This window comes from Ciconia boyciana, chromosome 1 (genome assembly GCF_034638445.1).
Source record: "Ciconia boyciana chromosome 1, ASM3463844v1, whole genome shotgun sequence".
Lineage (NCBI taxonomy): Eukaryota > Metazoa > Chordata > Aves > Ciconiiformes > Ciconiidae > Ciconia > Ciconia boyciana.
The window spans coordinates 63482239-63504165 of NC_132934.1; the positions used below are offsets into that span (position 1 = coordinate 63482239).

The following is a 21927-nucleotide window of genomic DNA, read 5'->3' on the forward strand; positions in this document are numbered from 1 at the left end:
CCACTAACATACAAAAACCTTGATCCTGATCTTGGATATACCAGCTTGAATCTGAAGTAGTTCCTCTGATTAACATCGTGGAGAACAGAACATACCCTACAGCTGCTGGTTTTCTTCAATAGTCAATGACCGTTTATCATTAACTTAAAAAGGAACAAAACTAGGCCAACATCATTTTTAAAACCCTCCTCTTCATGTGTTTGTATGATATCTTAAAGGAAAAGCTATGTACAGAGAAGAGTCCTGTGCTGGAATGTATTACTAGCTAACAAAGGCCTGTTTATGTGAAAGACATGTCTAGCTGTTAGCATGCTGTAATGCATAACCGTTGTTATACATGTAGTTACTGTAACTGATCCAGTCATCTGCACACTGATATTCTTGATTAGACTGAATGTATGGATGATAAACTGTTTCTTTTCCCAAGAAGTAAGATGGAGCAAGTCTCTGTAAAACAACAGCACTGAATTGGTATGTCAGCTTCCTTCGAATTTTAATGATTTCACCTGTTCTTCCATAATTCCTCAGTGCTCTGGCCATTTTCTGATATGTCATGATCTTGCGGTTTCCCTTTCTTTCTCCCCACAGCTCTGCAAGTTTCTCCTTGTTTTTTGAGACAAACTGAAAGACACCATTGGGCTTATCCACCCATTGGATGCAGTTTGCCATAGCTGGATCATACAGAGACTCATGGAGGTACTCAAACAGTCGAAGTTTTTTTCTACCTATTAAGAAATAAAGTACAAAAGGTCAGAACAGAACTCATACTTGTTTTAAAAGATGAGCAGTTGTCTTTCTCCTGGAAAGGATCTTACAGGCAAAAGCATAGGTAAACCTAATACCCCACCACAAATTAAAAGATCAGTATAAACTATGCAACGGAAGACCAGCAACAGCAAATGGGATGATAGTTCTGAAACATGTACAGATATGTGGTGACAGAAAGGGATTTGGTCATTAGAGTTTCAAGAGCAGGTTCTTTGGGGATCATGACAAATATCTGGTGACTTCACTGTGTGGTAGGTCTCAGAAGCCACTTTCAGCAGTCTTCAGACACATACTGTGCAGGTGCATGGTCAAGGAACTCACTGCAGGAAATTACATCTTCAGACAGTGCAGGAAAGTTGTTCTGGAGAGCCAATCTGAATGTTTTTGAATAAATGTTTTCCCTGCCTAATCAAAACTCAAAGATTTTGAGATTACTCAATTTTGTCAGGTTTGTTTCAGGAATGTTTTGGCGATGCAAGGTAGTCTCTGATATAAGAAAGGGTGACTGGGTGAGCAAGCTAGTTTTGAACCATAAACCTCACCTCGTCAATAAGGAGCTAGACCTTCTGGTGCGCTGTAGTTTTCTAAAAATGTGCAAAAGTGTCAACTCGCATTCCCATGCAGAATAAAGCAAGCTCAGTACTGCAATATTTGTCAGTTAACTAAGTGCTTCTCCCCACAGGCTCAGCTCTCAAACTTAAGTTTGCTGGTGAGGCTTATTTAGTTTCACTTAGGTCTTGTGGATCCCTCTCTCTGAAGTACTTCTAGTTCCCTTCACAAAGCCAAGGGTGACCAAGAAGCTGCCGTAAGGAGGAAGAACTGAAGGTTATGAGACAAAGAGGAACATTTTGCAGAAAGGAGAGTCTATGCAGAAGAACGGCTTCCACTTTAACCAAAGTGGAAACAAGCAGCTGCACCTAAAGTTCATAAAGTCTTGTCTTGCATGGCTATTTTAAACTAGGAACGGGGGAAAAGTGACAGTTGCTAAGGAACACTGAGGTCAAGCCAAGACATCTGTTAGGGATGACAGTAATTCTGCATCTGGTGGTAAGGAAAAGGGAGAGAAGTGACAGTCAGACTAGGAAGAAGAAGAGCCTGAAATCAGAGGTACTTTCCAAAAAATTAATAAAGTTTCATTATCTAAATAAAAATTGGCCTGTGACTAGAAGTACATATTCTACTAGAAATATATATAGTATTAACAAGAGGAGAAGCTTAAAAGCAAACCGGTGAAGGACACTGCCTTGTCACAGTAAACACTTCTTAGTAGGTGACCTCCTCACGTCCCCTCCAACCTGAATTATCCTATAAACCTATGAACCTATGGTAGAACAAGTAAGATCAGGGGAAAACCTGCAGACTACTGTGGACTGAGTCCCTGCTGGAAAACAATAGTGTAGCCATATCTGCAGCAGCATCTGATTTCATGCTGTCTGTCCTCTTAGTTCAGCTGTCATTTCTGCCCAAGCTTTTATTTCTAGACACATCGTCTCTAGCTAATGTCTTTGTTTGAGAGGGCTTATTGGCTCTTAGGTGTTAATGCAGCTATGTTTCTAGAGTCCAGCTGTTTTCTCCAAAATGCTACACAATGTGGATGCACCAGTTTGAGCTGGGGTTAGTTCACAGATCTTAGTACTGCACCTCATTGCATAAGCTAGTGGTGTTCGTTACCAGACCCTAAACATCAGTCTAAGCTAGCAGGCTAGTTTCTTCAGGTTTCTTATGTGGTCACTGGAGAGAGGCAGGTTCCTCCAGAGCATCTGCATTAGATTTCTGTGCTGAATTGTCCCGAAGCAGCCTAATTCTCTCTGGGTGTGTCTAATTCAGATGTATTTCTGAAGTACCTCTCTTGATTGTCTCCGCTCACCGAGCTTTAGTTCAGATCATGGAATGGTCTTGACGTGCATTAACTGGACTCCTTTCAGAGGTAACCTAACTCAAAGACACTTTCCAGAAGTCACTGCAGCTTTCAGAACTTGCAGCCAGCCTAGAGATTGCCTTAAATAAACCCTTGTGAAACACTTTAAACACAGACTTTGGGTCCTCAGTACTGATTGTTTCATCTACAGATTTATTCCTAAAGGGCCACACTACTTGCTAGTGTACAGAAAACTTCTCATGTCTCAATAAGAAGCCAAGAGGACTAAATTTATTTAGGTATAGTGGAAATAGTCCCCCAAATCACAGTTTCTAGCAGGAATATTGCCATGGACACAAATAAACTCATAAGAGGACACAAAAAAACCTCATAAGAATAGTCAGTCATTCTGAAAATTTATGCAGTATGGCCTTCTGGAAAAGAAGATTGATAATAATCTAAAAGAAATATGAAATAGGAAATGAAGTTTAGCAGAGGAGTAACAACTGAAGGTGAATTCAGATACTGACGTAAAATTCCCCAGTGCACCACTGGGTAAGACTTAGAAAAGCAACATTTCTGGATTGAAAGGTTTTTCATTTGCAATGGTGAATTTCAAGTACTAGAAGTACAGAACTTAAAAGGAGAGGCTACTCTTCCCATTGTCCCAAGGAATTTGTAGTAGTAGTAGTAGTAGCTATTAAGCAACAGAAACCGCAGTGCTCAGCATCAATGGGGAGAGATACCAAAAACTGACACCATGTGGTTAAAGTTGAGACAAGGGGATTTCAAAAAGCAGCAAAACCAGGAAGCTACTCAAAAAGACCCCACCGTCAAAAGTAGGTACAACAGCTCAGAGTGGAAGCTGTGTAAATCTCATCTAGCAGAGTCATAGAAAGGGTGCTGAGACCCAAACAAAAACCAAAGAATGAATGGAATAAAAAAATGAAGTACTGTAATGACCAATGTCATCCGACCCATTCTTTGGAAAATAGATATCCACTCAAGTAAAGTCAACCAAAAGGAGCACAAAAATAGATAGAATAATGCACACTGGAAGTGACAAAAGCTAAGAGGTAATTTGAAAAGTAAACAAAGAAAGGCATAAAATCAGGTGCAAAAATATTCATGTACGTGAAAAACCTTCAAGAAAACCACTCCTTGTTGGACCACATAAAATAAAATAAGTTATTAAAGTGCATAAAGATGTTATTGATAGCTAGATTTACTTCTCTGCATCAGACCTCATCCCAGATTATTTGGGGTGAAACACACCTCTGGTTTGTTTTTCCATGTACTAAACAAGAGGACAGAATAAGATGATAACAGATTTATCTTACCTTATGAGATTAAGCAGGTAGGATTTGAACACTAGCAGTTTTATTCTAGTTACTAATAAATGTTAACCTATTTTTTCCTGTTAAAAGGAAAATAAATTAAGAAAAAGAGAAAGCATGATTTGCCAAGAGATTTTGTAAAGTAACATAATGTACATATCAAGATACACTCTTTCTACACACCTTTCCCTGCTTTTGCCTGGCCAGCAGCAGCATGCATCACTTGGCTTTCTGGAGTATTCTGCAGCGTATGGTAGACAGTCTCCTCTGCATAAAAATCTGCTGCACTGTTCTTCAAGAATTAAGACAATGAAGAGTTACTAATAGAGTACATTCTCTGAGGAAAAAGAAACTTGTAGTAATTAATTCCCTGACGCCTTCAAAACACAATCTTTCATCACCTCACCCATGGAAGACTTTTCTCAGCCACGAAGGCATGCAGTGTACTGTACCAGTAACAAGCAGCACCAATTTATGTCCACTGGGAAGGACTGCCCACCAGGGGAGAAATTAAGAAGGAAAACAGAGTAATTGCCTTACTCTAGACCTTCAACCCTTCTGCTAGAAGCAGAGGAGGAACAGTGGAGAGTTAGCAAAAGACAAGGGCCACCTGGACAGTGGTCCCTACAGACTCCGTAGTTCCTGTGTCACGTCGCTAATCTGCTGGTTGAAAATGGGCTTCTGTGGAATCTATTTACCTGAAATTATCTCCCCTGCAATATTCATTTTCCATCACTCCTGGAGGCCACACTCCCAGTGTTTTTAAGAATGAATACCGACTCTGCAGGCTGAAGCTGAGCTCAGAGTCCAGATAATGCTGGTCTTTCCAGCACTCTTAGAGCAAACTGCTGGAGAAGAAATCAAAGGCGTGGTACTTTCTCACAGCGGCAGAAGTTATGTGGAGGCTGGAAGTTGTTCTCTGCCTGCTCCTGGGTAATAGAGAGAAGCCCTTTTCCCTACTGTATTAGTAGGTCTGTTCGTTAGTTGTCATGTTACGTGATGAACCACAGAGGAGCACGAGAGGCAAACAGCTAAGATGAATTCTAAAAAGAGGCTATTAAACATGTTTTGCAAATATTTCCCAAGGCAGTTTCATCTGAATCATGCCTGGCCAGACTGAATTTCTGTTAGAGTTAGCATAATGATTCGTATTAGAAATCACATATCGGCAGCCAATTTTCCATTTATGTTTGACTCTGTTATTAGTAATCAGTTCACTTACAATCACATTTCTCCAGCTATACCCTGGGTCCTCTGTAGATGGAGCTGCAGAGTAGCTGGGACTTGCTCGGAGGTGGTGGTGATGGTTGATCACAGTCAGGCAATTTTTGTAACCTGAGGATTAGGAGGATGGAGCAAAAACTGAGTGAGTAAAAGGGAGAGAAGAGGGGAAAAAACCCAGCGGCAAACAACCTAATATGCTACAGGGTCTATCAAAAAGCATTTATCCTATGGCTGCCTTCTAGATAAGAAACTCTCCAGAGCCAAGATGTTTCATATCAGCAGGTTATCCAACATAATCTGTACTGTTACGGCTAATCAGACCCTTAGGCTGGTTTTGTTTGCCTTCACAATGAAAAGCAATATTTGTTAAGATAAAATGTCAGATATTTCATAGTATTATGAAATAGTTTGGTTAATAGAAAAAGGAAGGCCAAACAGATCACCAAACATAATGAATGGGATAATTATAAACCTCTATAATACATGTATTAGAAAGGAAAAAGGAATGTCACTCAGTTCTTCTGCAGGCCATTAGTACAATGTAAGTAAGTCTCCAATCGTGAAGGAAGTAAGGGAGCATCAGAGCATCTGCAGTGCCTGAAAGAATGACATGGAAGGAACCCAAGACCTTAGGATGTCTAAAAGAAACAGGGGAGAACACCGGACTGAGGCAGTTGGAATAAACTGCGCACTGCAGGTGGTGAGAAGAAGATTTTGGAGGGTACCTCTATTGCAAGTGGAAATGTGGGTGCAGCTGTGGGACATATTAAACACTGAGCTGCAAGTGTTTAAAACCTCTCTCCATTGGCCCTAACAACAGATACAGGCAAGAACATTGCAAGAAATTATATATAGTCGGTCCTTGAGCATGTGTAAATTACCAATGCAGTGGAGCCAAAAATGTATTAACAACAGCTGAAGATATAGCCCCATTGGTCTTATTTACATTTCGGTATATAATAGATAATATGTAAATAAAGTTCCTCTATGAAATACGTTCTACACAGAAGACAGTAGATATTTTATTCTGGACTTAGAGGGTTTGTGATATAGCCTCCTATTTTCCTTTCCTACCATTTCTATTTACAGTGTAAAAACACCAAACACAGATTTTAAATTTTATAGTAATTTAATTGCCAAAACCTTGACTGAACTGGAATAATTCACAGCTTGCCTGTATTTTAAGTTTTGTAAAGTAGAAAACTCTTGAAGCCAAGACAAACACTTTTCTATTAATTATCCAGACTCAAACTATCATTTCTGCATAAAAATATTTAAAATTTATATTTTAATGGAAAAAATGTAATTGTGGAAATTAATTTCACCTGTTGGATTCTTGGTCTTTTTTTTTCTTTTTTTTGCACTGGAATTCATTGTTATATGAGTTTATTCACAGCATAACAGAAGGGCATTTTTGAATTAAAACATTAAAACCGGAAAATGGCTGTTGTGCCATAGTTGTATATCCTCTGATTGTAGGAAATCTGAGCTCAATGCACCTGAGCTAGTACTGGGGGGACAGTCGAGGGGGACTGTCCAACAGTTTCCCTGTGCTGTGACATGGAAGATGCATGTCACACTGGGCAGTGCATATTATTTCCCCTTTTCATCCTCCCAATGTACCCTTCTGCTGTCCATTAATCCACCTCTGGGAGATAACTCTCCCACCTACATGTCTTCAGATGTACTTTCCTTAAAAATACAAAATGGTAAATGAAATAGAATAATGGTCTTTTTTACCTGGTGAACACTGCATTTCTCTGTCAGAGTGCTGCTGCAGTACTTCTAGCGCATCTTCGAAAGCCTGGCCCAGTACATCTTGGTCAGGAAAACTCTGCAAGAACATTTTTCTGTCAGGAGCCAGAAAGGACCAGGCTGGTTCTTTCAACATTGTCAGTCGGAAAATCCCAAATAAATACAGTGATTATATAGAATATACATCCTCCTGGAATATGTATTTTGCAGGCACTGAGGCATTACCATAATAGTTTACTATTATGAGCAAGTTCTCACTCCTTTGAGAAGTCTCTTTGAGGTCAGTGGGACAACTCACACAGGTAACATTACTCACTCATGCAAATGTTTCGAGGTTCATTTCCTTAATTTGCAGCAGAAGTTTACATAAAGGGTGTTACTGCTATTGGAGTGTTTTATAGTATGTAATACAGAGGTATCTATCACTTGTGTAACATGATTTATGAAGCCAAAGTTATCATTCAATAACATTGACATGACAAAAATTATTATGCACAAGTTATGAAGTAGTTATGCAGAGAAAATGCTATACTATGCTAGTATAGGAAACCAAGTGTGGATTTCCAGAAGACTGTTTATTGTCGTTTCAGAACAACTTGTTCTAAAAAGCTAAAAAAAATCCCCCAAAATCTGAGTTTAACTAAGAGTTTTCTGTAGCATATTTGGAGCACTCAGTAATGAAAGTGAATAAAGGCATTGTAGACTTACCATTATTTAGATATCAAAACTTGAATCCTGTTTAAAAGAAACAATATTTTTAAACTGTATATTTAAAAATAAACAATCATTCTCTCAGTATAAATAAAAGTAATGAAATGAAATAATTCCACATTATCTCCAGTGATGGAATAAAATATATTTAATAACACAGAAAAAAGTAATTTAGGATTAGAAAGTGGTATTTTAATGGAATTAAATAATTGCGACATTGAACTTGGGGTTTTTTTAATTCATACTATTTTTCATTACTAAAGTTTCCCTTTTCATTAACACTGTAACTTTTAGATTACTATCCACATCATTGTAAACACATTTTTTAAAGACATTATGAAGTGAAAATGTGTTATTGCTGACAGTCAGTCTTAGTTAGCACAACTACTAACTTCCCAAAGAAATACTGACCTGAACAAATGCAAGTGTTTAAGTCCTTTTGGTTTTCACCCATAGCTGAAACAAATTTAGGTTTTTTCCATAATGAAGATTAGCATATGACTGTATATGAACATACATAAACCCTCAGACTAATTGTGAGTTCCAGAAGCAAATCTCGTTGTTTAATAAACAGTGAAAATAGACACATTTTCAGTCAGTTTAACATGGAGTATACTTCATATACAACATTACTCAGAAACAATTCCTTAGTACCTCTTTTTTATTTGTTACAGGTTTATTTGTTACAGATTATAATGATCAGGTTCTGTTGCCTTGCAGGTTTTTTCCCTATTCTCATTTAAATTATTATTTTAAAATTGTAACAATAATAATAATAACTGTAATAATAATAATAATGTATTCATCAATATTTTATGCATTAAAGGTTTGATTATAATCTATTGAAAATACTGGAAATTTGTCAGTGATTTCAGCAGATGCATTGGTGTCTTTGTGATGTTTTAAAATGCAAAGAAGAGACAAGATACATAAATATAAATGAGAAAGAATTTTATCCAAGACTCACCATGAATGTTCTAACCTGGTAATTACGCCTCAGATAAGTATGTTATAAAGTACTGTTAAAATTTGTAAAAGTTTTTTTAAATCTTGATGACCAACCATATATAGTGAAATCCTGGTAATTCAGTAAATTGACCTCACTGAAGTCGATGGGATTTTTCCCTTCGACTTCAGGGCAGCAAGTATTTTGGTAAACCGATCTAATTTTATTCTAAAACCAGAATGGGCCACATTAATCCTTTAGCTGCAATGGTGGCCACAGATTCTTGGGCTATAGAGCTGTAGAAATTAAAGACATGAATCTCCTTTGTAAAGATTCTCACATAGTGTTCCCCTAATTTTAAGTAATTCACTTTCCTTAAATTGCTTTTGTCTAACTCAGACTCCAAACTGATACTTGGTAACCTTGACAGAACATCTGCAGTCACTTTTGATGCCTTTCAAAGCCTAAAAAAGTACAAGTATCGGCAAGGTACTGTTGAACGGTCATACCATTTACACAGCTGAATTCATACCAAAAAATAAAAAGTCACACCTTAAGTAAGTTTAAAAAAAAATCTGAACACTTACCTAGAATTTCAACTCCACACGCAACACAAGAATCTGTCTGGTTTCATAAATAAACGAAAGACTGGGTTCCCACAGCAATGGGCTGGCAAAGGGGCTGCATTAAATAGCTGATTTTAGGGAAGTGTTTTGGCTAGGGATTTTTTTGAGAGTAAAGGTATAGTACACTGCTAGCATGGCCCTTCATTCTGCACAAAAGAAGGGTGATTTATACTGATATAAAACAAAATTAAATGTTTTAAGTATTTTCCAAGACATGCAGATTCTAGGCACTGGCAGAGATTCCTTTTCGCTATGGCACATCCTAACAAATCTGTCACCGGTATGTATGTCTAGGGCAAAAACCTACATCCCTCATCTGTCCCATATAGACTACAGTGGACCTTGAGGTTTTATCTGAACCTCCTGCTTAGCTCAGTGTAAGAAGCAGACCAAACTAGACCCCAAAGTAAGAGTTTGAGGAAATTTCAGAACTCTGCTTCAAAGCTCATGTTTGTAGCCCAGGCCCAGCTCTAAAGCATTTACTAAAGCATTCAGTACAGATTCGGACAAGCTGTAGTTGCTGATTTGCTACATGGTTTCTGAGCAGCTACAAGCCATGATGTTGCATCCTACAGGATGAGAACTCTATGTTTTTCAGTACAAAACTTCTTATTGCTGACATAATCTATGCTGTGCCATAGCTCTTTGCAGCCACATATTTCAGAGGCACATTTCATAGAATTTCCTCAGCATTTGCCATGAAACTGCTGTAAAACAGTAATTACCTCTTACAATATTTATCTATACTCCCTCAACCAATAACTGTAGTCAAAAACTAGCCTGGCTATGAATGCTGAGTGGAAACAACCTGAAGCCAATGTTAGCATCAACCATTGTCTGCTGGTTTTGGATGCAAGCTGCCTTTTCAAAATTTGCACTACAAAGTTTCAGAATATCTTTTTTTTTAGTGAAATACATTAATACATGTATGTCATTTTTTGAATTACAGGTTCCATTTTGTAGCACTTCTCTGGCGTGACTTGGGCTTATAAAGGAAAATGAACTGGCAACTGTGCTCTTAAAATATCAAAATGTGACTCAGCACTGGATTTCAGGCCAAAATACAATTACACAATTAACTTCCTTTCCACATACAGTTAACTTTACTTTGCAACATGGAAAAGCATAGTTTTCATGGTTCAGTTCTTTCCTGAAGTAGAAGTATGTATCGGATTCAAAATTATGAATGACCTTCAAGATCCCTCCTGGATTCCTTCCGATAAATGATGTGCTAATAGGCCCTCTGATGATGCAATCTGACCTGCCTACTCCTACATCTCTACCTGAGGCTGGGCAGTTACTGTTCTGCCCTCCTGTGCTCCCCACTCATCCTGGCCATGAAACTGCAGGGGTGGCCCCTGCGGAGGAGGTTAGGGCTGTCCTGTCAGCGCTGGTCACAGCCAGTTCCAGCTGGCTCTGCAACAGACCCACCATGTGCCAAAGTGGAGCTCATAAGCCATGTGTGCAGCGCCTCTGTGAAAACACGCTGAGGAAAGGGCAGAAAATGCCAAAGGTGAGCAGACAAACCTGGGAGGGAACACCAGAGAGGACAAGGAGGGAACAAGGGCACAAGGAAAGAAACAAGGGGATGAAGGGACAACAAGGTCAGAGGAGTTGGAGGTGTTCCATGACTGAGCAGACACTCCCTCAAAGGGACTGTGGCCCACGGAGGGCCCATGCTGGAGCAGAGGAAACGAGTAAGAAGGAAGCAGCAGTGGAAGAAAAGGGTGAGAAACAAGGAGAGGCAGAGAGAAATGGCTACGTCCTGACCCCAGTCCCCTGTGCCACCCATCACCTCACCAAAGGGACTGAGTGTAACCTGGGGAGATAACAAGAAGGGAGGAGATCTGTCTGCAGTGCCTTTGAGCCTGGGAAAGGGGAAGGAAAGATGTTTTAATGTTTGTCTTCTTAGCTTCCCAATACCCAAATCAGCAACTAAATATATTATGGCAATAAATTAAGTTAAATTCCCAAAGTGCCTGAGCAGCTGTGTGCGTGTGTGGCTGCTGGCTGGGGCCAACACACCCCAGTAGTAAAAGAGGGTGAAGGTTGAGAGATTAAAGCTAATGGCTTTAACACCACTAAAACGATCGATCTTCCTAAATCAAATTGCTCGATTAGAATGTTCTCATTTCAAATAAGAGGCTACACCGTAAGGCAGGTCAGCAAAAGGTTTGTTTTCAGAGGAAATGGGAAGGTGCCATATGTAGCACAAACACAGCATAAAACCAAGAGCAAATGTTGTCTCAGTAGGGTAGATTTAAACTCCGTAACTCATTTGTGCATTGCATCTTTGACCTGTCACAAGCTCAGAGTGAGGGCTCGGGCTACCTCCCTGGAAAGCCTGTAAGGGTTCGGAAGAGGCAGAGTAAGGTAGAGCTCAGGACTGAGCATCAGCTAACACTGCTCACTCCTCCACAAATCACAGCACAGTCAAGGCAGGCAGCATGTTGGCCTCTACCAAGAAATGTTATTACAGAAGAAAGCCTGCTTTGGTTTTTGCATTGCATGGGAAGATGGATTGCAGATACAAGCCTGAGAAAGAGAACTTGCTATTCACATTTTAATGTCTCAAACAATTGATGTGCCTGATATCAAAATTTGAATATCAGTTATAAACCACAACATCAAGCTCTTCTCTTTCCTCCATGTTTGAAAAATAAACTTCCAACAACAGAATGATTGCTTAAGTTTCAGAACTTTCTTTCATTCTTGCTTGGCACTCAAAGCTAGTTCCTAGTAATGGTACAGAAGAAGCATTTTTGCCTCTCTTTGAATAAAATACAGAACTAAATAATGTATTAATTACAGCACTTGTTGGAGGGCTCGAGAAAGCATGAAGACTCTCACATGAGGCATTACTCAAATGTAGAATAAAAAACAGTCTCTCCCTTCCTAAAGGAATGTAAAACTTGAAATGGCAAGTTTTCTCACCGGGCATTTGTAGCTTTCTCAGATTTTTTCTGAATGTCAAACAATTTGTAACTGCCCAGATAACACAGATATACCACTCACGATACAAGGCACTTGATAGAAAAAAAAAAAACCAAACCAAACCTGGTTGTAGAAATTATTCTGTTCCAGGGAGTCATTTGCCCATACAGAACAGAGAACAGACTGCCTACCAACTCACAATCTCCAGAAATCAGAAATTGGTGAACGTGACAGCCACAGAGAGCTTCTGTGCTTACATACTTGTTCTGGCTCTTGGCAGACCCCTTTGCCACCCCTCTTCTGGCCATGCAGCTCTGTAACGATTTTTGTCATGAATCCTCATGGGTGTAGGTTCACAATAATTACACAACCACAGATGCTGTCTCCCTGAAAGTGGAACGGTTGAGAGATTACATGCCTGTGCTCACCTCCTGAGTCTAACCATGTTGACCAGCGAACTTTCAAATCTCTGCCATTATGCTGCTTCTGGTCTGCTCCATTCAAGGTTCAAAAGAAACTGGGAAGTTTCTTGCAGCAAGGATTGCAGCCTTTTCTCTGCACAGCAAGAACAGGGATCAACACACAGAAAGCTCTCTTCTTTTACATGTAGAATGCAGTGATAATCCAGGCGTGAGTGTTTCACAGTGAATCAGTCTGCAATCTGAACTTCAAATTAGAGGGCTCAGAAAATGCCTGAATTCACATTCCCAGCCCCAGAATACAATGAAAACTCTCCTTAAAAAAACCCAAAACACCAAACCAACACAAAAAGGAAATAAATGCTACTTAGTACCAGTCTCAGTACTATTGTTTACCATGATTTTGGTCAGATAATTTAGTGTAGAATACATACAGAAAAAAAACTGAAAGGGAACATAAAACCCAAAAACACAATTATGGCATCATATCATATAAGCAAATCAGATGATGAAACTGGGTCTAATGATTCCATTTGTGTTGGGAGACTTCAGTCTGTGCATTTCAAGAAACATGTTCGTTTATTCAAATACCAGAAGATGAGGATATTTCATAAGTTCAAACTCTTCACTTGCCTTACAGATCATTCTGCAAATGGCAAACTCTCTGCAATGCAAAATATAGACTTTTATTTTAATTTGTGGAGTTATAGCATCAGTTCTTTAGCTGGCGGAAATTGGTACAGAGCCACCAAAGCCAAAGGATCACTGATGATTTGTACAGAGGTTCTGGCTCATAGTTGACACTAGCATTATTTTCAGTAGAGTACGGGGAAACTTGCTGTGCCAGCACTAATGTTGCACATTCTTCCCTGATTTCCTGATTTGTTTTAATTCTTTGGCTACCTTATAAAGCATTACAGTTGGTCAAACAGAGACAGTGGCATTTTTGCATTTTAATCCTTGTAAGAGCTCTTTATAGTTACTTACAGGGCAACATTTTTTTAAAAAAAGCTTTGTCCAACTATTATCTCCAAGTACATCTTATGTATGAAGCTTTTTCTCTTCTTAAGGAAGAAAAAAGATATTGAAAATGTTTTATGAATTGAATTTTAAGCCTAAAATGAGATATTATCTCAATCAGACTAATTTCGTTACCTTTCAATATGAAACCTTTGCGTATCACATTGGGATTCCCATCTCAGAATCATGTTTTTAATTTTAATATTGCTTTAAAATATTTTGCTTTTAAAATGCTTTAATCCTTTTAGAGTTAATAATTTTCTGGACTTTATAGGTCCAAATAAAAAATGTCTTGCTATTTCTTAAGAAGATACTCTCCACTTTTAGGCTATTTCAGAATTACATGTGATTATCTTAATGTAAAGGATATAAATGGAACCACTGACACGCTTGAATCTTAATGTTTTTCTGCTTTAAGAACTTATGATCCAATCTTAAAAGATATATTTATTTGGCTAATTTTACATCTGTAACATATTCCACTTAGAACCATCAAATAATTACAGTCATAAAATTAGGTATTTGGATAAATCATTGCAGAGGTTAGGTCTAAACATTTAATTACCTCTTCTGGGGCCTAAAAAGAGAAGTGCAGCATGAAGGCTGAAGCTGCATGACTGGGCAGATCATGTCTTCAATGGAAAACCCACATCTAAAGCCCCCACTTTACAACTCGAACCAATATATTGGTCCAGTTGACCATGTCAGCAGGGCTTCTCAGGAAGCTTCTTCTTTGGCTCCATATAACCAAAGGAAGTGACTTTCTGCTGGGAAGCCCCGTGAAGATAGAAAACCAGAAACCACAACAGAAGCACAAGGAACTAATAACAAAAAGTGCATTGGGGGAAAAAAACCCCACCCTAGCTAAAAGATTTTAAAGTGAAATATTAAATACTTACTTTGATTAATGTACAGGTATAACGAGTACTCCCTTAAATATTGGGATAGCTAAACCACCTACAAGCCAGTAATACCTCAGTGGAAAACTATCAGAGCAAGACAGGAATAATAAAATAAGAGTAATTTCTAAAAATAGTAATGGATAAAGGAAAGACTATCATTAGTAGGTGAGCCTGGTAAAGGGTAAAAATGGAAGTCTTTTACTTAAAGAGAAAGCCTAAAAAAAAAGAACACAGTATTTTAATACTCTTTTAAGGGTGAAACTGGGGAAGCCAAACAAGAACTAATCATTTTCCAAGTAACTGTGGAAGAAACACGCCTTCAGATTAAAGTGGCATTTAGACCATTCGGGATTAATTCAATACCCCATTTCAAACCCATTCTGCCTAAATCATAAATCTGAGATTTGACAAATGTTAAGACAGAGACTTTTGAACACCAAAGAATGGACGGAAGAAATTTTGTCTATTTTGGAAAAGCTGAAGAGGCAGGCATACAATAGCTGCTGTAGCATCTGCAACCATACTACGACTTAGAAACCCTGCCTTTCCACTGCATAGACTTATGGCCAGGTCAATAAAAGGCAGACTTTACAATTAAGGTACTGAAATACATATGGTTTTGGTGCCTTGTCTCCAGAATGCAATACATTACACTCCTTATGATCCTTCTGAAGCTTTTGGAGGCAGTTTTGTACCTCAAAATCAAATCAACAGCCACAGTAGTGGCTGGACAGTAGTGATATGGGTTTGGTTTCAGGAGCTTAACGTCATGTTCCCCACCATTCAGGAGAAGGCCCTGCACAGTAGACCTGTTTGTTAAATCCAGGCTACAGCACTTCTTCACCTTGAAGCTGTGCCTCAGTGGGACATCTAAATTTGAATCTCCATTAACCATTGAAAAGACTTTCCAAATCTCTTACTTCTATAGCAAGAGTTCATGCCACTGAACTGCAACACTAAAAAGAGGCAGCTCTTACCCACATTTTAAAACAAAGTGTCTGAAATCACATTAGGTGAAAGGCCTGTTCATTAGCATTAGCAATGATCTAGAAACAGCTGACAGCTTAGACAATGCAGGGGACCTCAGACAGGAAAAAGTGCAGCATCTGGATCCTAGGCAGCATTAGGAAGAAGGAAGGCACTGATCTAGTCAGACCAGGTCATTTCTAGATATGCATGAAAGGAGCATTGCTTCTTCAACCTGGAAAAAAACAGAGGGGGGATGGCAGAAATCTATTAAATCAGTATTAACGTAGACAATATGAATAAAGATATATATATATTACAGTTCCAATACGGTCCTTGTATTAGAAGGGACACTAAAAGACACCACAGGAGCTAAGTACACAACCAGCAAAGGATACCATACTTCACACGACAAATTGTTAATTTACAGAAGATATCAGTTATCTACACGCTGTTGCAGAAACTAAGAAATAATACCTTTTCAAATAGAAATTGGAGGAAAATCTACTCAGGGCTATTAAATACGGAGATATTATGGATAAATTACTTAAGCTACAAATCTTTGGGGAATGCCAGGATGTCTGCACATGGTGACCCTTAAGGTGTTCTTGTGCAATATTCAGATCTCTAATCATCTAGAAAACTTGAAAGGCAACTGCAGAACAGTGCTTTCTATCTCAGTTTGTGTAAGACTGCAAAACCATTTCCTGATGATAATACTTCCAGGTAGAGCCTAGAAATAAATCTGAGGGGGTGACTATTTGAGAAAAGGAAATATTCTCAGAATATATACATGCCTTCTAAGAAAACCGATAAAAGCATGTAATAGTATGGTTGCTGGCTGCAGTGCAAGAATTTGGAATTGTTGGTGGGACTCATTTTGTAGTTCAAAAAACAGAGTATGTAGGGAATGAAAAATGTGTTCCACTTTAGCTGTGAGATGGGGGGAGGCAGCATTTAAGAACAAGGCTTAAGAAGACAAGAATGGCTGAAATGACTCTGACCAAAAGTCCATCCAGCTCAGTATCTTGTCTCTGATTGTTGCTCATGCTGGATGCCTAAGGAAGCACATAAGAACAGAAGAAGCATGGAGACCTATTTTCCAGCAATCAATTGTACATAGACCTTCTTTTAGCTAACATATTTGCTTCCACTAATTGAATTTCGTATTCTAACATTCATATGAAAAAAGCAGAATAATCACTGATAGCTATTATCAGTGATTATTATAGTGATTATTAATAGCTATTATTAGTGATTATTAATAGCTATTATCAGCTATTATCAGTGACTTCAAAGGACCTGCGCCAAGGTTTTAGATACAATGATGATAGTTATCACAAAACAGACATAATTGGAAAAAAAAGAAGGACAGAGATTTAAAGAAAAAGGAAAATAAGGTCTTAGAAACCTGTAGCAGATGAAAAAAAAAAAAATTAAAAGACCTGCAGCAGACTTATATAGAAGCAAACAGTATAAATGTAATGTAATCCTAACATTTTTAAGACAAGATACATACCAGTTCAGGCAGGCAGACCACGTAAGCATCTCTTGAAGGACCACATCTGTAGTTGTTGAACAAGAAGAAAAATCAACAACTATTATTAAGCAGGCCCTAAATTATCTTTAAATCCTCTGTAAATTATCAGCAATGGAAAAATATGCCTATAACAAAAAGCGGTGGAAAAAAGTCATGGGGCCAGCCTGGGATTCCTAAGTCTGTTGAGTTAGAGAATAGAAGTAACGAGGGTACCATTAATGAAAATACTGATATTATACATTATAACAATACAACGTGCTTTTTTCATTATAAGAATACAAGCTGACCTTTACCTTAAATGAAATTCAACCCTCTACTGGATACTAGTATAAGGCCTATGAAGTGTATGTATTTCATTTATAACTTCAAAATAGGCAGAAATGGAATGAGACGCTATAAAAGAAATAAATTTCCACTTAAAATGGGAGGAAAATGTTTTTAACACAAATACAAGTTTTCTGCACCACCTTTCATGGAAAATGTGCAATTTCATCAGAAGATCAAGAACTAGAAAAGCAAACTGTATGTTGGCATTAAGCTCCTGAAAACTAAAAAGAGAAATCAGTTTGGGCTTTCAACCAAAAGATGAAATGTTCCATAGGAATTTTCCTCCAGATATTTCTGCTGTAGGTCCTTTTGTCTTAAATAATTATAAATAGGGTACCCTGACAGGCTGGCCCAAATTTTGCAATGTGCAACAGGAAGGCCAACTGCCCTTCCCAGGCAGATGCATTGCAAAGTGACTATGCTCCTATTTTTTCTATGAAGGCAAAATGTGGGATCACATTTTGACATAATTCCCATGCAAGTTATTACCATACTACATGACTGGTACCACAAAGTTAAGAAAATGTTTAAGCGTGCAACCACCAAAAGCATAGCAGTTCCAGCCTCTGACAAAATGTCCATTTTCAGGGACAGACATCTACATTAAGTCCCACCAGGGAGCTGGACAGATTATTTCCTACACAGGGCTGAGATGGAAAAAGTAGAGTAGTGAAGACTTTAAAACAGGTCATCTGAAAGGAAGGAAGCTGTATGGTTGGGAGGAAGATAGTAGTAAATAGTTGTGCGAGGTAACCAGTTGATCTAGTTCAGTTGGAGACACAAAAACATGTCCGACCTTACAGTCCAATGCTCTGAATAAAAGTAGTTAAAATACAAAAACTACTTAAAGCGATTCTTGGTGTTATAATTGTCATATTACAAAAAAACCCAGCACATTCTGTCTTTATTGAAGGAGTAGAATGAGGTCAGATTTCTGCCAGAATTCTAGATAAAAGAAATACATTTTAAGGAACTGCAGAGCAGTAAAGGAAATTCTATAAAAATAGAATTCCTCTCGCTACTATACCCTGAAGGTGACTAAAAAACAGCTGTCCCAAATAATGGGGTTTTATGCTTTGATGAGGCAAACAGTTATGTGGGCATAAAGTGCTATGACTAGCAAATAAATGCTTCCTATATTATCAGGAAAGTGCTGAAGAAGCACTTAGGCTTTGGGGATTTTTACAAACTGGTGTTAAAGAAATCCTGTATCTTGATGGTAGGGTATGAAGCATGTTGGTAAAATTGTTTGCTGGCTTGGAATCTTTTTTGAAAGAGAATTTTCTAAAGCTGAGTGGTTTTTGGTTTTAAATTTCAAATGAAACTGTATTTTTGCAATGGCTTCTATTTGGCCACACTCTTTTCAATTTCTTTTTGAGGCAAAAGAAATGGTAAAATCTAAAAACTAACTTGTCTGTAAGGGTTTTTTCTTGCATTCCATTGGCTAAATGGCTAGAAAAGTGAATTATTAGGGGAAAAGTTATCAGTTAAGATAAAAAATTAGGAATTTTTTTTGGCCACGTTGCCTTTCCCACTTCCACTCATCAGCCACAGAAGCCCACAGAATCAAATAAACACATTAAAATCTCATTCCTTTAAGAGAGACCTAGAGCAGAAGGAGGCTAGATGCCTGCATTTTGAATTATCATTGAATTCAACAAAGAAACAAGAGACCTGACAGTTATGCCACACCTTAGCCTTACACATGTCCTGTAAATGTCTCCCATGGATTTCCCCCAACCCACACCTACAACATTATGTCAGTGAGTCTAGCTCACTCAGGTTTTCTAGGATGTATCTGATAAAGGTAGGTACAGAAGAAACATGAAACAATATGAAGTGAATTGAGAAGTGGAATCATGGGTTTATAAGCTAAGGCTTCTGGTTGCCTGTTTTATGAAATTGTTATTAAACTGTTGGCCAGCTAACTGCTTGATTCAGTCATATATAAGAATCTGGAATAAAGAGATCAGAGGTTTAATTTAAAGCGGCTTCCTTAAAGATCACTTCAAAGATATTCAGAGCTAGGGACCCAGTTCTAGAAAACATTCAGATGTGGTCTTAAACTCATGCCTAATCAGAAGCACTTTTTAACTTAAAACTAAGTATGTGCCTAATGTGCCCAGACAAGTTGAGCTCCTGATTACTGCATGGTAAGAGGTAGTGCCTTATATTATAGCTCCCCAAAAAGATGTCAAACACCTTACAGAAACAAATATAAATAGGATTCCAGAGAAGGCAGCTTGCAAGTTACATTGTTAACATGATGCCTCAAGGGAAAATGAGAAACATTCCACATCAATCTTCAAATCGAATAGTATTTTTGGCCTGTGTCTGCCGTACTTTTCTCACTTTAAGCCAAGCCCTTAACATTACCTGTGCAAAATATACGTTGGAGGCTTGAACAACTTTTAGATTCAGGGAATATAAAGCCTACTCAGTTAAATTAAGCACAACAGAAACATTATGTATTTCATACGCACAGCCTAAGACATCAAACTTTACTCCGTCCCATGCCAGGGAGTTATAACAACGTGGGGGATGACCTGTAATTCTTGCCTGCTTTCAAGGTTGATTCTAAATATATGTTGAGAAAGGTCCATAAATGCAAACCATGACAGAAATAACTGGGTAGATGTTATGTTTTTATGCCACTGTGTGCCTTATGTTGAACATTTATTCAACAGTGTTAGCTGAAATGCAGAACTGCTTTGTCCTTAAAAAGCATCTTCTTTAGGACTGTTTAACTATGCTATTTATCAGACACAGAAAATCTCACGGGTGCAGTACAGTTTGTGTTGGGGACATGTTTTTTTCTGTTCCATAAAAACTCATCTGAATTTAGACAACATTGCAAGCCACTGCAATTCTTCACCCATGCTCAACGAATTTTTATACTTCAGCATCTGAAGCTGGAGGACCCTGGGCAAGGGGATGTGCTGTGTTCCTTCCCAGCTTCTTCCCAGGCACAGGACTGTGCACATACTCTTCCACCAGCACATGCTGTGAACAACTGTGGCAGGGGCAAATCAGGACTTGCCCTGTAGCTGAAGCTTTGTACCAGGATATGGTTGAGCACTAGCAGTGCGAGAACTGTCTTTTCCCTGCTCTTTCAGATCAACTTTTTCTTCTACCACCACCTGGACAGCACTGAAGCTTCATGGGACAAGTAGCTACTTGACTGGAATACAGGCAGAAGAAGGGCTGAATCTGGGAGGAAGCAGTACCAGAGACTGCTATGCAGGACTCCAGGGGAGGTGTAAGAAGGAAACCGCGATTGGTAATTAGAAGAGCAGAGGGTGCTGGGAAGTAAGACTGGGAGTGGGAGGTCATCAGAGATGGAAGGTGGTTGCACAGACACTGGCTCTGAACTCCAGTGTGCTCAGCGGAGTGGTGGGGAGAGGTACCAGAAAGAAATTTGACCAGGATTTGAGAAGAGAGGATTGGAACCTATTTGGCAAGAAGGTAAAAGGAAAGTTAAGATTCATAAAAGAATCTGGACTAATTTTGTGGGACCTGGATGAAGAGAGTAGGATCGGGGATGAGAAGCCTGGGCCAACGTGTCTTGGATTGAGGGGGCCAAGAAAAATAGAAGCCAAAGATAGGGGAGAGGGAAGACTGGCTTGTGAAAGATAAGGGAAGGAGGGGCCAAGCTTGAGGAATGGAGGGGGAAGGACCAGTGTCGTCTTCCCACTCCCGAACTCCCAAGACTACAGTGGAGCCCAAGATTTCACCTGGACTCTTAATGCTTCCCTGCTGCAGCAAATATCTGTGAAATTCTCTGGTGAAGTAAGAAGATAGCAACCTGCTATTGCCATCAGCTGAACAGTTAACTGAAACCGTGGAGATGTAGGTGGCAGACTGAAGGGATTTTTTATGCCAGGCTTTTTCCAAATATTATTTTTGTTAACTGAGAAATCTGGAAGTGGGGGAAGTGGGACCCTCTTCCAGGAGAATGAGGAAGAACTCCAAAGATAGAAAACATCAAAATCAAAACATAATCATCTCCCTTCCCTCTTCCCTGGGTGTATATTTTAACAGTTTCCTCTGAAGGACCCTACTTTTTTCTGTGCATGGAATAAATCTTGCCCTAATGGTGAACTGGGACTGTTCAGTAAATGAGACTGTCAATTGCAGAAGCCCTGCTGCATCTGTTGCAGAATTTATAAACTGTCTAGTGAATAAGGAAGAGAGAGGATGCTCTCAAAATTAAAGCAGCTGAATGCTACCCTGGAGAAGTGGGTTCTGACCCTGTCTCTACCACAGAGTTCCCAAATGATGCTAGGCAAGTCCCTTTGAACAAACTTTCACAGGTGGTCACTTACTGTTTGTTCCTTATTTTTGGGATTTCTGACTTGAGACCCTGGTATCAGATTTGCAGAAATGCTGAGTAGTACCAGCTGCAACTGTAGTCACTGAGCACTGGCCTGAGCCCACAATCTGCCCACAAATGCTGAACTCTCTAAAACATGATTTCTTAGGTATCTTATATCAAATACACAAAATTAGTGGGTATTCTCTAATTTAATCTCTTTGTGCCTTCATTTTACATCCGTAAAGCAGGGATCATAAAATTAACTTCACATCATAAAGC

The 21927-nt window shown here is 38.8% G+C and overlaps 1 protein-coding gene across 2 annotated transcripts; it reads right to left on the minus strand.

Annotated features, from left to right (window-relative positions):
• Positions 1 to 297: 297 nt before the first annotated feature.
• SPIC (Spi-C transcription factor) lies at positions 298 to 12664 on the minus strand. Of its 2 annotated transcripts, XM_072849536.1 has the most exons (6): positions 12588 to 12664; positions 7651 to 7677; positions 6928 to 7021; positions 5186 to 5298; positions 4147 to 4255; positions 298 to 725 (listed from the first exon to the last, which is right to left on the minus strand). In XM_072849536.1, the coding sequence occupies exons 2-6, from the start codon at positions 7651 to 7653 to the stop codon at positions 298 to 300; spliced, it is 747 nt and encodes a 248-aa protein (XP_072705637.1). In that variant the 5' UTR covers positions 7654 to 7677; positions 12588 to 12664. The 2 variants fall into 2 exon arrangements, with proteins under 2 accessions (XP_072705637.1, XP_072705627.1); XM_072849526.1 differs by lacking the exons at positions 7651 to 7677; positions 12588 to 12664 and having other exon boundaries at positions 6928 to 7033.
• Positions 12665 to 21927: the final 9263 nt, after the last annotated feature.

Excerpts from the sequence above, each read along its gene's own strand:
- SPIC (XM_072849526.1), bottom strand. The coding sequence starts at position 7,033 with ATGTTCTTGCAGAGTTTTCCTGACCAAGATGTACTGGGCCAGGCTTTC. Across the intron at positions 5,299-6,927 it reads AGAAATGCAGTGTTCACCAG|GTTACAAAAATTGCCTGACT; the intron begins GTAAAAAAGACC and ends CCTAATCCTCAG. Across the intron at positions 726-4,146 it reads CCAGGCAAAAGCAGGGAAAG|GTAGAAAAAAACTTCGACTG; the intron begins GTGTGTAGAAAG and ends ATTTCTTAATAG.